Source organism: Acanthochromis polyacanthus, chromosome 7, assembly GCF_021347895.1.
Source record: "Acanthochromis polyacanthus isolate Apoly-LR-REF ecotype Palm Island chromosome 7, KAUST_Apoly_ChrSc, whole genome shotgun sequence".
NCBI classification, from domain to species: domain Eukaryota; kingdom Metazoa; phylum Chordata; class Actinopteri; family Pomacentridae; genus Acanthochromis; species Acanthochromis polyacanthus.
Window position 1 is genome coordinate 20,795,960 of NC_067119.1, and position 14,356 is coordinate 20,810,315.

Sequence of the window (14,356 nt, forward strand, 5' to 3'; positions counted from 1 at the left end):
GATTCTGCATTTCCCGTTTTGGCAGCTTTAGGTGACGGAGTCTGACAACAAATCATGTGACACCAGGCCAGACGGTTTGGCTGCTACTTTGGCTTTTAAGTGACAATTTTATGATGGAGCTGGATGTCTCTGTGTCATATCCATTTCCCAAAGTAACCTCATTTGATGCACTCTCGCTGCTCGCAGGCCTGCACGACTGTGGCTCTCTGAATATCCAGTTAGTAGCCTTTTCAACTGCTCAGTGCTAAAAGCGGTGAATTTGATTACCAGGTCTTTTTATTAGGTTTTCCTAATGAGTGCAGTTAAGCTGCCGTGATTGTATTTTGCTGTCCTCACCAAACCACATTAACATAGGATCAGGAAGCTAAGATGGTTCAAGGGGGCTATTTATGGAGTTCTGTATGAAACCTTCAGAAGTTCAAATGGACTGACTGCTCATTGGTTTGAACATTATCTCCACCCCTTTACCAGTTTCTTTGTTTTTCTGTTTCCCTCTTTTTAACCCATCTGTTTATTGCCTATTCACTGTGTTATTCATTGTACCACCATATTTTTATTTACTTTCATTTTGCAACAGCATTTGATGGATTGCAGCATCTTTTATTGTGATGTACTTGATACAGAAAAATGCTTTGCAAGTGAGCTTTCCGTGACTTTACAATGAAAAGAGAAATTGGAGACACAGATTTAACCAGAAACCGAACATATAAGCCAGCTATGCATTTACAGGACATGATTTAAAGATGCAGAACAGACAGTGTTTTTTCAGCTGCTTTTTTTAAATGCCAAGAATGAACTTTTAACCCAAGCTTTTAAGATAACTCAAATAAAGAATTGAAAAACTGTTCTAATTGGTAAAAAACAAAACAAAACAAAACATTCTTCTACTGTTTTGTGGCAACATTGAAAACAGCAACTCCCCCATAATGGACTGAAAGGTGGAGAATTGGAGCCAATGAAATGATATTTTCTTAACTCTACTCACAGCATTTTATTTAGTCTTAAGTTACTTTAGTATATAGATGATCTTAAAATATAATTTTCTCTTCTAAAGAATAAGAAAGTCAATTGAAAATCACACATTGAAAGCTGCCAAATACCAACTGAAAAGCAAAACTCTACAGTGTATTACAAAGTCTGATTATGTGAGCTCTAAATTTCACTTAGTTGCTTTTGAAGGATAATGAGTAGACTTCATTCTGGATATCATAATGATTTCCACAGCCTCTACTGTAATATCACTAATTATTTTAACAGCTAACTTTTAAAACAGAGTTAAATTCCATTCTGCTATAAGGTCATCATTCTGCTGTGAAAGTATGGATAATATTTAGATGCCTGACCGGCTGCAAAGGCCATTAATCACCGTTGTTCTTGTATTTCTGGACTGGTGAGAACTCAGACTCATTAGAAAATATCTCTGAGTTTAACCTCCTATTAAAAAAGGTCTCAAACCTCATAATAAAGGTATATATAATAAGATATCTTCAAAGCGGTTCTTATACATTTATGGCAGTGTTAGAAGAAGACCTCCGCTTTCAGGATCCAGTTAAAACTTTGTTTAAAAGCACCACAATTAAAACCGTCCCATTCAGAATCTTGCTCTTATATAGAGTATGATCGATAATATTTAAATATAGCTACTTACAAGCACTTGCTCTGCAGAAAAATACCCTCCTGTAACTGATTATTAGGTCACTGGTAGCCATACATTTGTGCATTTTTACTCACTCTGTAAGGTGGAGCTTTTTTTTTTCCCCAAAAAACTTCACCATAAGCAACAAGTCTAAAACATCTTAGTTTGGACCTGTTGTGAAGAAAACCACAGTTTGATGAGTCTTGAAAATAAAAGAGAAAAAAAGTGTTGATTCAGATTCTTGTTCAAAATTATACAGATTAAACAGGTTTGTTTAATCCTTCTCACCACTTTATATTTTATATGCTTGCATATGTTTTATTGCAAAGTCTTAATTAGGGAATGAACTAGAAACTATATTTTTCTGACAGTGTAAAAAACACGTTTACTGCCCCAGAATACAATGGTATAAAAGGAAGTACTCAAATATAATAAAAGTACTTTAAAATTCACTTTATTGCAGTACTTGTGACATATCAGAATCAGTTTTTCTACTGAATCCCAGACAGTCACAATCAATCTGGTTGCTATGATTCTGTAAACTTGACTTGCAGAAATAAGCAGGTTTTTAATAAACTGAATGGACTGTGGTGTTCTGTTTCTGCAGTTATTTCTATTAACGCTTAGATGCATAAGTGGGTCAAAAATGACCTGGCGAGGTCGTTTTCTTGCAATATCTTTGTAATGAAAAGGTTTTATCATTTCATATTTTGGCTATTCCTCAAAAAATATGTTTTTGATGTCATTCCATTTAAATTTATAAGGTACCTTTTATACCTTAAAGAAATTGTGAATATATCACTGACAATATTATACAAGAAGTGATGCACAAACTGGGAGGGACAGAGAGCAGCAACAGCTGGAGGAAAAGAGAGAAAAAATGTCAACTAAATAGAGGATGAGATTCTTCTATTGCTGTTCTGTGTAATATTCTTCTTTTTCAATTATCAAAATGCTCAAAATATGCTATAAAGTGAAAAACAAACATATTTCAATCATGAAATCATTCTTGTGTGGACAAAAATACGATACAAACAAAAAAAGGCATCAAAAACTTATTTATTCTATTACAGGTCATTTTTGGCCCACAAATGGAAGAGTGTAGGGTCCAATCACTAGTGTATCTAAGGGTTAAAAGCTGATTAATAATATATAATTAGAAATCTTGACACCCACAAGCATCCACATTAACTTTAATGGACAACCTGTTGCTTCGAATTGAGCAACCTGTTGCGTTGAATGAAATCTGGCAGCTTTAAAGAGAAAACTTTATAATTTAACAGCTGAAATGAAGAAAATATGAAGAAAGGCTGCACTCCAATCAGCTGCTGTTGAAGTCAGAAATTTAATTCGTTACAAAACTACACGAGGTAGTACAATAAAGACACCTTATTGATCAGCAGAAACGCACTTAATTTAGAGCCTTATTATGAGCTGGGATGTTCTAGCTGAGAGAGAACAGAGCTGCTGTGCGTGAAATCCTCTCTGACCTGTGTTCATCCACTCACAGGTATCCCCAAGTGTCCGCAGCAGCTCCACCAACTCCTCCCACTCGGCCTGTCATCAGCTCAGCCCCAACCTCATCCTCCTCTCTGTGGAGCTGCTCCTCTGGCTGACTTTTCACAGTCCGGTGCCCCGACAGGACTCAGCGGTCATGGCCGGCAGTCTGACCCACCACGGCTCCCCGAACCCGGGATACAGCTCCAACAACGCGGTCCCGGTGCCGGTCATCACCCAGACGGACTCCAGGGACAAATGGAGCAAAAAGATGGATTTTCTCTTATCTGTCATTGGTTTTGCGGTGGACCTGGGGAATGTTTGGAGGTTTCCGTACATATGTTACCAAAACGGAGGCGGTGAGTGATCCACAGGTTTTCACAGCAGATTTATTTAACGAGTCAGAATGAAAGTACGCTGAGATGTTAAGAGTGGAGCCACTTGAAGGGGGAGGAAACTTGTTTTTTGACTTCAAAACAATTTAATGTGAGAATTTGCTGCACAACTGACAGCAGAAACTGTCCATGGTGCTGAAGTGCGCATTCATCACTTAAATATCCATCAAAAAGTCTCTTATCGCAATATTTGGTCAATATATTCATATCTGCAATACAAGAGTTTGACGAAGTCATGTGAGGACAGACGCTTTTATAGCAGAAAAAAACATTTTTAATTTATATATTTATACTTTGAAAGCATTTTCTGCACAACTGAGTCATTGTATTTCAAGTTATAATACCTTTTCTCGATGATTTTATATTTCTTTTAAAGCTGGTTACATTACAACAGCTAATCCCACAGAGCAAGTTTATTTATGTAGCTATTTGCGTGCCATCTTTCAAAGACAAAACATTTCAGTTGCTTACCATGAGGTATAAAATGTGTTAAAAGGAACACAAGGCAATTACAGAATAGAGAGTTAGAATAGAGGGAAGATGAGAGACTATAATGGGAATGAACAGAGGATTATATAAACGTGTAATTTTATAATTTTGTGTAGGTCAGAGAAGTGTCAGTTTCAGCAAAAATGTTTAAAAAATAAACATCTGAACTCTTGTAAATTCATCTTTAAAATAAAATATGTTTTATCTTAGATTCAAACTGTCTTTAATCACTTTTATAAGAGTATTAGTTTGTTGTTTACAGACAGCTACAGTCTTCATAGCTTTCATGAAAAAAACCACTCCTACATAACATTTACCCTCATGGATCCCTGTGCAGGTGCTTTCCTTATTCCCTACATATTGATGGCCATCTTCGGTGGCGTGCCGCTCTTTTACATGGAGCTGGCACTGGGGCAGTTCCACAGAACTGGAGCCATATCCATATGGAAACACATCTGTCCTATTTTCAAAGGTAAGATCTCCCACTGAACTACTCAGCTGCACATATTCAGACTAAATACATGCTATCCAATACATGACAGGCTTTAGTTTGTCCAAAAGCCTGTGAATCCTACTGTATCATGTCATGAGCAACCTCCTCTGTTTTCCTTCTGTTCAGGTATAGGATACGCCATATGTATCATCGCTCTGTACGTGTCCTTCTACTACAACACCATCATCGCCTGGGCCCTCTTCTACTTCTACTCCTCCTTCTCCAGCATTCTGCCCTGGACAAACTGTGACAACGTGTGGAATACCCCCAACTGTACCAACTACTTTGGCATGGACAACGTCACCTGGACGAATTCCTCCAGATCTCCGGCAGAGGAATTTTACACGTAAGTGCATGTAAGTGTGAGTAACAGAAACCACATATATAAATAGCTTTACAGTAATACTCTACACAAATACTGTCAGCTGGTGCCTTTGGAGCTGTAGTTATGCTGTGTGTGCTGAAAGCCTGATGATTTATGTGTTCTTATTTTAACAGGAGAAATGTTCTGGAGATCCACAAGTCATCGGGACTGAGAGATGTCGGGGGTGTTCGCTGGCAGCTGATGCTCTGCCTTTTCCTCATTTTCACTATAGTGTACTTCAGCCTCTGGAAGGGGGTGAAGACTTCAGGGAAGGTAGCACTTTGCACCCGCTTCAGATTATACTGTCTTTACTTTAATCATGCATCTTTGATCTCATGCTGCCTCATCTGTCTGATTTATGTCTCTCCTCCACACCAGGTAGTGTGGGTGACCGCCACCTTGCCCTACATCGTGCTTTTCATCCTGCTAATTCGAGGCGCCACTCTGCCCGGAGCCTGGAGAGGTGTGGTGTTTTACCTCAAACCCCAGTGGGATAAACTGCTGGAGACCAGTGTGAGTTGGGCAAAGATGGTCGATCAGCTGGACAGAATTCAAGCCTAAAAAGCACGGTCATGTCTTGTGTGTTTGCTCACGTTTTGTCATCATTTTGTAAGAATTTAAATCATTTTGTGGTTACCTGAAGTCTCACCTGATGTGAAATTGAAGAAAAAAAAAATAAGAAAGAAAAGGAAAAAGGGAAAGATAGATGGAAAATGTAAATCAAATCTAAATATATACACAAGCAAATCAAAAAACCAGCTTACTTTATTTTTGATGATGATGTGGACAGACTTGACGCAGTCACTTGTTACAATGCTAATCTATTTCAAAGCAATCTTTCTTATTATTCTCAACAGATAACCATATTTTCTCATCTCCAAAAGTCCAAAACAAAAATGTGTGCGCACAATTTCCTCAAAGAACGTTAATGCTGCCAAAGGTGATGACTAAAAGGAGCACAACTTTCTCCACAGTTGAACATTTAGAAGTAATGCCGATGAGTATTTAACTTGCTGAACTGGTGAAGTGAAATATCTGGATCTTCAGAGCATGAAAGGTGGTACTTTAATATCTACTCTACATTTGTTCAATCCTACCCATTAGTCTCTTGAGAATCTGTCTATATTTCTTTTAGATGTATGAAACGTCCTCATCCTCATCCCCGGCTCGCTGCTGTTGTTTGCTAAACATGTGTGCAGTCTTTGGTTGGAGGGGAATATGGATGAGATGAAATGAGATGCATAAATAAGCCACCGAGCAGGATAATAAGATGCATAATTGGTTTAGATTTTCTGCCCATTAACAAAGGCCTCCCTTTCTGTCTCACTCACCAATGTCCAACGCTGTCCTCTTTCTTTTTAATGCTGAATGCAAGCTGCCCTTCAGATCTCCCAGCGTACAGCTGTGTGGCAACTAGACTCCTAACAGAACAGCAATCAGAACACAAATCAGAAAAATGCAAAAAGTGATCACTTGATGATGTTAAATTGATTTAAAAAGGACTAGAAAGAAATGCATTTGGCCTGAGTATATTTTTTATACTTTTAAATGGTCTGTATTTATATAGTGCTTTACTATACCTAAACAATGCCCAAAGCACTTTACATTATATGTCACATATTGATGGTGGAAGCTGCCATGCAAGATGCTAACCACGACCTATCAGGAGTTCAGTGTCTTTAGGGACACCTTGGCATGAGCTCTCCAGGCCAAGGATCAAACCGGCGATCCTCCGGTTGCAAGACGGTCACTCTACTCACTGATCCATGCCCCGCCCCCACCCCAAAACTGTTTTTTTTTCAGACTGAAAAAAATGTAAAGGATTTCTGAAATACAAAACAATTTAACGATGGAGTCTACGATACTGTGAGCATCCATAAACCAAAAAGAAAAATGTCAGTGACGTGTGACCCTACTGTTCAAAGTACGGCATCCTCAGAAATCACAGTCGCTATCACTTTGGTAACAGTTGTGCTTTTAAGAGAATTACATAGCCTACCCATAGGGTGAAAAACTAGAATTACAGAAAATAGACAAGAGAGAGAATAAAGACGACACATGGCTTAGCTAGTACATGGCTCCAAAACTCAGAAAAGGCTTGGCTATGGATTTACATCTAACGAGTAAATAACAGCAAAAAGTAACCAACAAAATGAACAACTGAGACATGCCCTTTAAAACCTGAAGCTTTCTTTGCAACCTTGTCACCATAGTAACATTCCTTGATAAACGGTTGCATTCGTATACACATGCGCACACTCACACACACTTAAGGCTGATGATGCCTAAATTACCCCTTGTTCTGAGTTACACTTCAGAAACTAACTTGAGCTAAATGTGAGTAGTTTTCCTCTTAACTGAGTGAGAAATGGAAAAAAAATTGCTCATAAAATACAACCTAGAGCGTCTCAGAACACATGAAGTTGGAGTCTCAACAGTGTTCTTACTCTTTCTGTTTCTGCGTTCTCAAGGTTTGGGTGGATGCTGCTGCTCAGATCTTCTTCTCTCTCGGCCCGGGGTTTGGGGTCCTCCTGGCTCTGTCCAGCTACAACCCCTTCACTAATAACTGCTATCGGTAAGAACGTCCACTGACCTGTAATACACCGATTAATGTAAATTAGCAATTGTGGTTTAAACACAGCTTGGAAGGACAAATGGTCTGGATGAAAGGCTGCAACCTCTGCCCACAGTGTGCAATAGTAATAATAATGTCTGTGAGATAAGAAAAAAACATCTCCTTTCGAATTTAAGGTTTGAGCTGAACGATTTTAGTGCACAGCAAGCCATGGAGACTCTATGGATTTATTGTTAATGCCTTAAGTACAGTGTTGCAGCAGACAATGATATTAGAGGGAGGAGCGGTGAATATTACATGGTGGATGTAAATGCTAAGCTGTGCACAGGAGAGATTAAATATACAGTCCCAGTATGACTAATGGTGTGTGTCACTGATGTGATTAGTAGAGCAAAGTGGCATTTGTGGAAACTGTAGTAGCAAACAGACAGATTGTGAATGAAACGGGACGCTGCATGAGTCAGTTTGTTTCTGTGAGAAGCATCAAACATTTTCCAGACACATTTCAAAAACATAATGAGTCATTCCTCCCAGTGATCATGCTTTTCAGAACAGGTTTTCACTAAACAAATCCGTCCATCATTTATACACCGCTTAATCTTCATTAGGGTCGCATTGGGCTAAAGTCTATCCCAGCTGACTTAGGGTGAAAGCAGGGCTCACTCTGGACAGGTCACCAGTCTACCACAGGGCTGTGTAGAGAGACAAAGAATCACACTCACATTCACACCTGCGGACAATTTAGAGTCACCAATTAACCTCAGCATGCTTTTGGACTGTGGGAGGAAGGCGAAGAACCCAGAGAAAAGTCACACATGCACAGGAAGAACATGCAGACTCCATGCAGTAAGATCCTGAGAAAGCCGAGACGCAAACCGGGGATCCTCTAGCTGCAAGGCGAAAGTGCTAACCACCAATCCCCTATGCAGCCCCAAGCAAGCATATATGAATTTTTTGCATTAAATGTTCTTATTTTTACATCTGTATTTACATAATTTTAGTTACAATATGTCTCATAAATTGCCAATTCTGACTCCAAACGGTGTATTTCATAATATATTAAAGAAATGCACAACAGGAATAAATAATAAAGTGCTAAAATGCTTTGGGAGAAACAATCCACAATTATGGATGTTTAGACTGGAGCACATAGCATGAGTTTCAACAGTAAAGTTCTTCATATAATCCTCCCTGAAGATGGAATATTGACATTTTTGTAAAATTTCTGGAGGCGACCCGATAGCCGAGTGGTTAAGGATAATACCTCATGAGCGGACATGCCTTATAAAAACAACTACCTGGTTCTATTTTCAGTACCTTTGCTTTACTCCTTGTCCCTTCATTCATTGTTTGTCTCCATTGTCACTAACAAATAATGGAACAAAATGTCAAAATATTTTTTTCAAAGCTGCAGACTGACACTTGGTAATTACCTGAAGGCTGTTAACATTTTACATGCAGAGATAGTTTTACACCTCTAATGATCCCACATCAGGAGTCCTTCTGGTGTGTTTTCCTCATTAGTATTATTGCAGCATGAATGTGGTTGCTTGTCAGGAGTTCATTCATGAAACCTAACAAAGCTGAAAAAAGCATATAAAGGAACCCGTCAAACAAAGGTCATAAAGGTCAGTGCTGACTGGCTTCCACTGCAGACAGAAATACACTAGAACAGCGCAGTGTGTTTAATAGAAATACAGATTTTGGCTTAAAAACGTGTTTATATGTGTAAGCAATATGAGTGACTGTAATTGTGCTGCATTTCCTGGAACAGAGTCTAATTTCTTCCTCAACAGTGACGCCATTGTGACCAGTCTGGTGAACTGTCTGACCAGCTTCGTGTCGGGGTTCGTCATCTTCACGGTGCTCGGCTACATGGCAGAGATGAGGAAGGTAGAGGTTGAGGATGTTGCCAGGGATAAAGGTCAGCAAATAATAAGAAAAAAAACAACTACAGCAACTAGAATTATAACAATCTTCTTCAATAATCATACAAATAAAATGAAATACCCTGGTTTCATTACATTCAATGCTGCTGTGCTTTCCAGGTCCGAGTTTACTCTTCATCACGTACCCAGAGGCCATTGCAAACATGATGGGCTCGACCTTCTTTGCAATCATCTTTTTTGTGATGATGATCACGCTGGGGCTGGACAGCACGGTACGAACACATGATACAAACCTGACAAAGAAACACAGAAAATTGATAAATTACGCAAGAACATGCTACTTGAATGAATAGTCAATTTGATGAGCAACATATCAGATTATGTTACACAGGATTTAATATTACTATGTCTAATTAAATGTAATCCTCTTAAAAATAAAAGTAGCCTTTTGTTTACTGCATTACGGTTTAATTTCAACAAAATGAAACAAACAAATTTTTTTTTTTCCATTAACTTCAAGCATGCAAATGTAGGAGTGCTCTATTGCTGCAGTGAAGCTAATTTTACTGAAATGTAGGATTCTCCCTGATATAAAGTATCTGAAATAATGCAAGTGTAAGTTGTACAGATTTTCTAATGCTGTTGTGTCTCTGTGCTTCAGTTTGGAGGGCTGGAGGCGATCATCACTGCTGTGTTGGATGAGTACCCCGATCATTTCTCTCACAGGCGGGAACTTTTTGTCCTGGGCTTAGTGGTTGTTTGTTTTTTGGGCTCTCTGAGCACCCTTACAAATGTAAGTTATTTGTGTTCTAAATTAGTTAATTAGTTAATAGTTGTTTAAATCGCAGTGAATTAAAATTCTGATACCTGTCATGTGTTGCTCAAACTGAATGAGGGCAGATGATGGTGTAAGTCGGTGTAAAATGTTATCGGCAGGGTGGAGCCTATGTGGTGAAGCTGCTGGAGGAGTTTGGAGTCGGAAGCTCCATTATTGCAGTGGGTTTCCTTGAGGCCATCGCAGTTTCTTGGTTCTATGGTAAAAAAAAGAAAAAAAAAAAGACTGTCATCATCTGCCTGTCTTTCTGTTTCTTTTATCTCGTTGACCCTTTGAATCAAATCCACTGCACACTGTTTTATTTTTGCTGCTTACAGGTATCAAAAGATTTAGCAATGATGTTCAGGCCATGCTGGGCAAAGCTCCAGGATTGTTCTGGAAAGTGTGTTGGGTTGCCATCAGTCCAGCATTTCTGGCGGTAAGAGACAAAAATATTCTGAGCTGTATTTACAGTAAACACCCGACAAGCGAGTCCAAACGTCTACAGAGCTAAGAGGCACTTAGATCACACTAAAACATAAGATCCTCCATTCAGTTTCACACACTGGGAATGCTTTAACATGCAGTGCTTTAAAAATAAGATCAAACAAACATCATCCACTTAAGTCATCCAGAGATCAATTGGCCGTTGCAGACCAAGATATGAGTGAAAGCTTAAGATCAAAAGACGGCTGCTTTAGTGGCCTTTGAAGGCTGCGGAGACCAAACACCTCAACCCCCTCTGTAGCTTAAGCCCTCCTCTGCATGAAATATCTTCCTGAAAACTTTTCCTGCAGCATGTATATAGGAAAAAACACTTGGGCAAAAGTCAGTCTCCCTCCTCTACATACTGTTTAATATCCTTCCCTCTGGTTTGCATCCATCTATTTGGTTGTCTTCCTGTTGACATTTTGCATTGACTCCCTTTGTATATTTCTTTAGTAATGTGTGGAAGTGTGACAGGTATATTACCCCTCCTGTCTCAGAATATTACCGCTGCATTAACATATATGGAAATGTTATGATCTTCTCAGTATATCATAGTGAGCTCCATGCTGAAAGCGCCGTCCCTCACGCTGTTTGACTATAAGTATCCAGACTGGAGCATCACTGTCGGGTACATCATCGGCTTCTCATCCTTCATGTGGATCCCCATCTACATGGTCTACAAGCTGGTGTGGACCCCTGGGTCTCTGAAACAGGTCAGAGGATGAAGACTGAGACAAAGTCATGCTCAAAACACAAATTTTCTCACACATTTTCTCTTAAAGTAACCTTCATGAATGCTTTGCTTTCCGCAGAGGTTGGCGGTGTGTGTGAGACCAGAGAGAACCATCCCAGACATCCACGCCGACAACCTCAACATGGCTACAGTCCCATAGGAAGAAAAACACCTTCATCTGCTCGTAGATTCCCATCCAAAAAACACTTTTTAAATTATTTGTGACCAAACCTGATCGGACATCACGACCTGTTTATGATGTGTACACTGTAAAAACTTAAATGCTGCTAAATTTGTAATTTTAAGGGGAACTGAGATAGCAATACTCATATCTTTGCCGTGCGTGTGACGTCTGTGTGACTCAGACCTGCACCGCCAAGATAGTTTATAGCTTTCACATATTGCCATTTTCAAGTGTTGCTTTCTTGTGGTTGTAGGAGTCAGTAGTAAATTGAATGGTCTGTCTGTATTGATCTTACAAGAACACGATGCCAAGGAAAATAAAAACATGTATTTCTAAATGTAAAGTTCAGCACATCATTTTTATTGCATGGGAACATTTCCTCTGAAGTTCTGTATTTTCTGTGCTTTGTGAAGGTTGAAATCAGCTCTGCATGTTCAGATGTACTAACAGTGGCTGCACCGGTGCTGCAGCCGTGAGGTTATTATTGGGTTGTTTTTTTTTGTTTGTTTTTTTTTTTACCGCTAAACTAATTACAGGAGCAGCATATTATGAGGTGAAATGGGACCAAACCCCTAGTCAATGCTGTATTTCATATTGACACAGTAAATCTGTAACGCAGTGCTTGTATAGGATGCTGCTGGATATATCTACAACAAAATGTTCTGTTTTTCCCTACAAGTGTTTGTAATGGAGGTAAGTGAGGCACACAGACAAAGACCGCTTGAACACTATATTTATAGTTTTATAGAGTGTGTTGTTTCATAAAAAAAAAGTGGATGCTTTGTACATGTGTGTGTAACCAACATTTTCAATGCAACCTTAACTCGGCTTTGTGCAGCTGTTTGTGTATTACTTTAGCTTTTCAAATTCAAAATTGAATTTTCGGTCTTCATCTGATGGCTTCATTTAACTCCACACAGCTTTGCCTTAATTTGAATAAATATACTGTATGTACAAATATTGTAAAGGCTGTATTGATATTTATTGGTATTGTGCCTCTCCAGATGATGTTTTCACTCTCTAATTGAAGACTGTTTTTATTTACCACTAAACTAATCACAGGAGCAGTATGAGGTTAAATATATTACAATCCTTCATTTATTTTAGTCGATGCTGTATTGAATGTTGTTGCAGATATACAGTATATTATGTGGTAGCTGATCTAAAAAGCTCTATGCTTCCTTTACATTCTTAGAGTAATGTGATGAGCAAAGTGAAGATGATTGGTGTGTGATTTCAGCCCTCTTCAATGTGCTTTCTGCGAGAAAATGTGTATAAATTAATTATATTCTACATTATATGTTTCATCTTTGTGCCTCTTTTCATTCCTGGAGGTTAAACATGAATATAATAATTTTTAAAAAGTGAATATTTTTGCTAGTTTCACAGAAATTCCACCATTTATGTTGAAACAGGTACCATATTTTCTCCCTGAACTGTAAATGTGTAGGAGATTACATGAGAGGCTTGCTGTTGCACATCTCCATATGGTGATCTTTGTGTCTTTGTAATGGCTGTTGGATGTTGCTGCTCTATTAGATATTCTAATTAACAAGCTAATTTGCAATATCCAGAATCCATCAACATACAGTTCAAGGAAAGAGAGCAGCCTAAACCTTCAAATGCTCCCGACATGATTCCTACTAACCCCTCACATCTTTACTTATTCAACTGATTTTTATTCAGGCCTGGCCGGATCCCTTCAGGGACGACAGGTATGACATAGACGAGAGCAGAAAGTGCTTCTGAACATATGATTCTGCATTGAGGCTGCTAGTTGATGGACGTGCAGATCAAAGCTCTTTTGTGTCAGTGACTGCTATTGAAGTAGAGAACCGGCAAGCACAGGAGACACATAAAAGAGACTCGAGCTAAATAGATGGTTTTTCCTCTATACCTGACATAAACAGCCTGACAAACAGTATACTGGGAAAAAAAATGACTGAATAGATATATTTTTAAAATCTGCTATTGAAGTTATTAATTCTGACAGAATGTAGTATACTGGTGGGTAAGTGAATGTACATAATAAAAAAGAGGGATTACAGGATTTCTGCTGTTCTGTTTGGATGGTGAAGAATTTGAAATTCTCTCACTCACATTGAGGCCTTTAATTCCAAACTGTTGCACTTTTTGATTCTAATCAGACTGAGGTGCATTACCATGACAGAGCATAAATACGTCACCTGAAGTTTTTCTACACATTTTATCATCCAATATGCCTTCTTGCAACATGCAGTGCCCTCCATAATTATTGGCACCCCCAGTTAAGATGTGTTGAAAACCTTAAAATAAATTCAGTTTTAATTGCAGAAGCATACTCTCACAGTGAAAATTGTTGAAAAATGTATTATAGGAGAAGATTAGGGGCTGTTTTGTTGGCAAAAGGGGGTTGTACAAACTATTAACATCAAGGGTGCTAATAATTGTGGCACACATGATTTGATGTAAAAGAATTATTTCTTAATGTGTGATTTTTTTTCCCCACTGAATAAATGCACTTGAATTAAAGGTTGGATTTTCCTCTTTTTTCATTGTGGTCCTAAATTATTTAGAACAAAAAAAACCTGAATTTATTAGAAGCTAAAGAACACATCTTAACCAGGGGTGCTAATAATTATGAAGCGCGCTGTATGTGGAAGTATTTGACAGGTCCAAGTTGTGTTGTAATGTGAGTAGGAATGACTGACTTTTGAATCAGTGTGATTTGTAAAAGATTCAAAAAAGCACTTGTTGGATGTGCAAAAAAACTGACAGAACTTAGATGTATGGTTACTTTTCATAAACAGTTTCATCAA

General features: G+C 38.5%; 1 protein-coding gene across 1 annotated transcript; it reads left to right on the forward strand.

Moving 5' to 3' along the window:
* Window positions 1–3,198: 3,198 nt before the first annotated feature.
* On the forward strand, window positions 3,199–12,851 carry slc6a4b (solute carrier family 6 member 4b). The gene is made up of 13 exons (XM_022197565.2): window positions 3,199–3,492; window positions 4,355–4,489; window positions 4,637–4,856; window positions 5,009–5,147; window positions 5,253–5,387; window positions 7,346–7,449; window positions 9,246–9,373; window positions 9,498–9,610; window positions 10,000–10,131; window positions 10,275–10,374; window positions 10,491–10,591; window positions 11,187–11,354; window positions 11,454–12,851. Exons 1-13 carry the CDS (start codon window positions 3,291–3,293, stop codon window positions 11,532–11,534), a joined length of 1,758 nt encoding a protein of 585 aa, XP_022053257.1. The 5' UTR covers window positions 3,199–3,290; the 3' UTR covers window positions 11,535–12,851.
* Window positions 12,852–14,356: the final 1,505 nt, after the last annotated feature.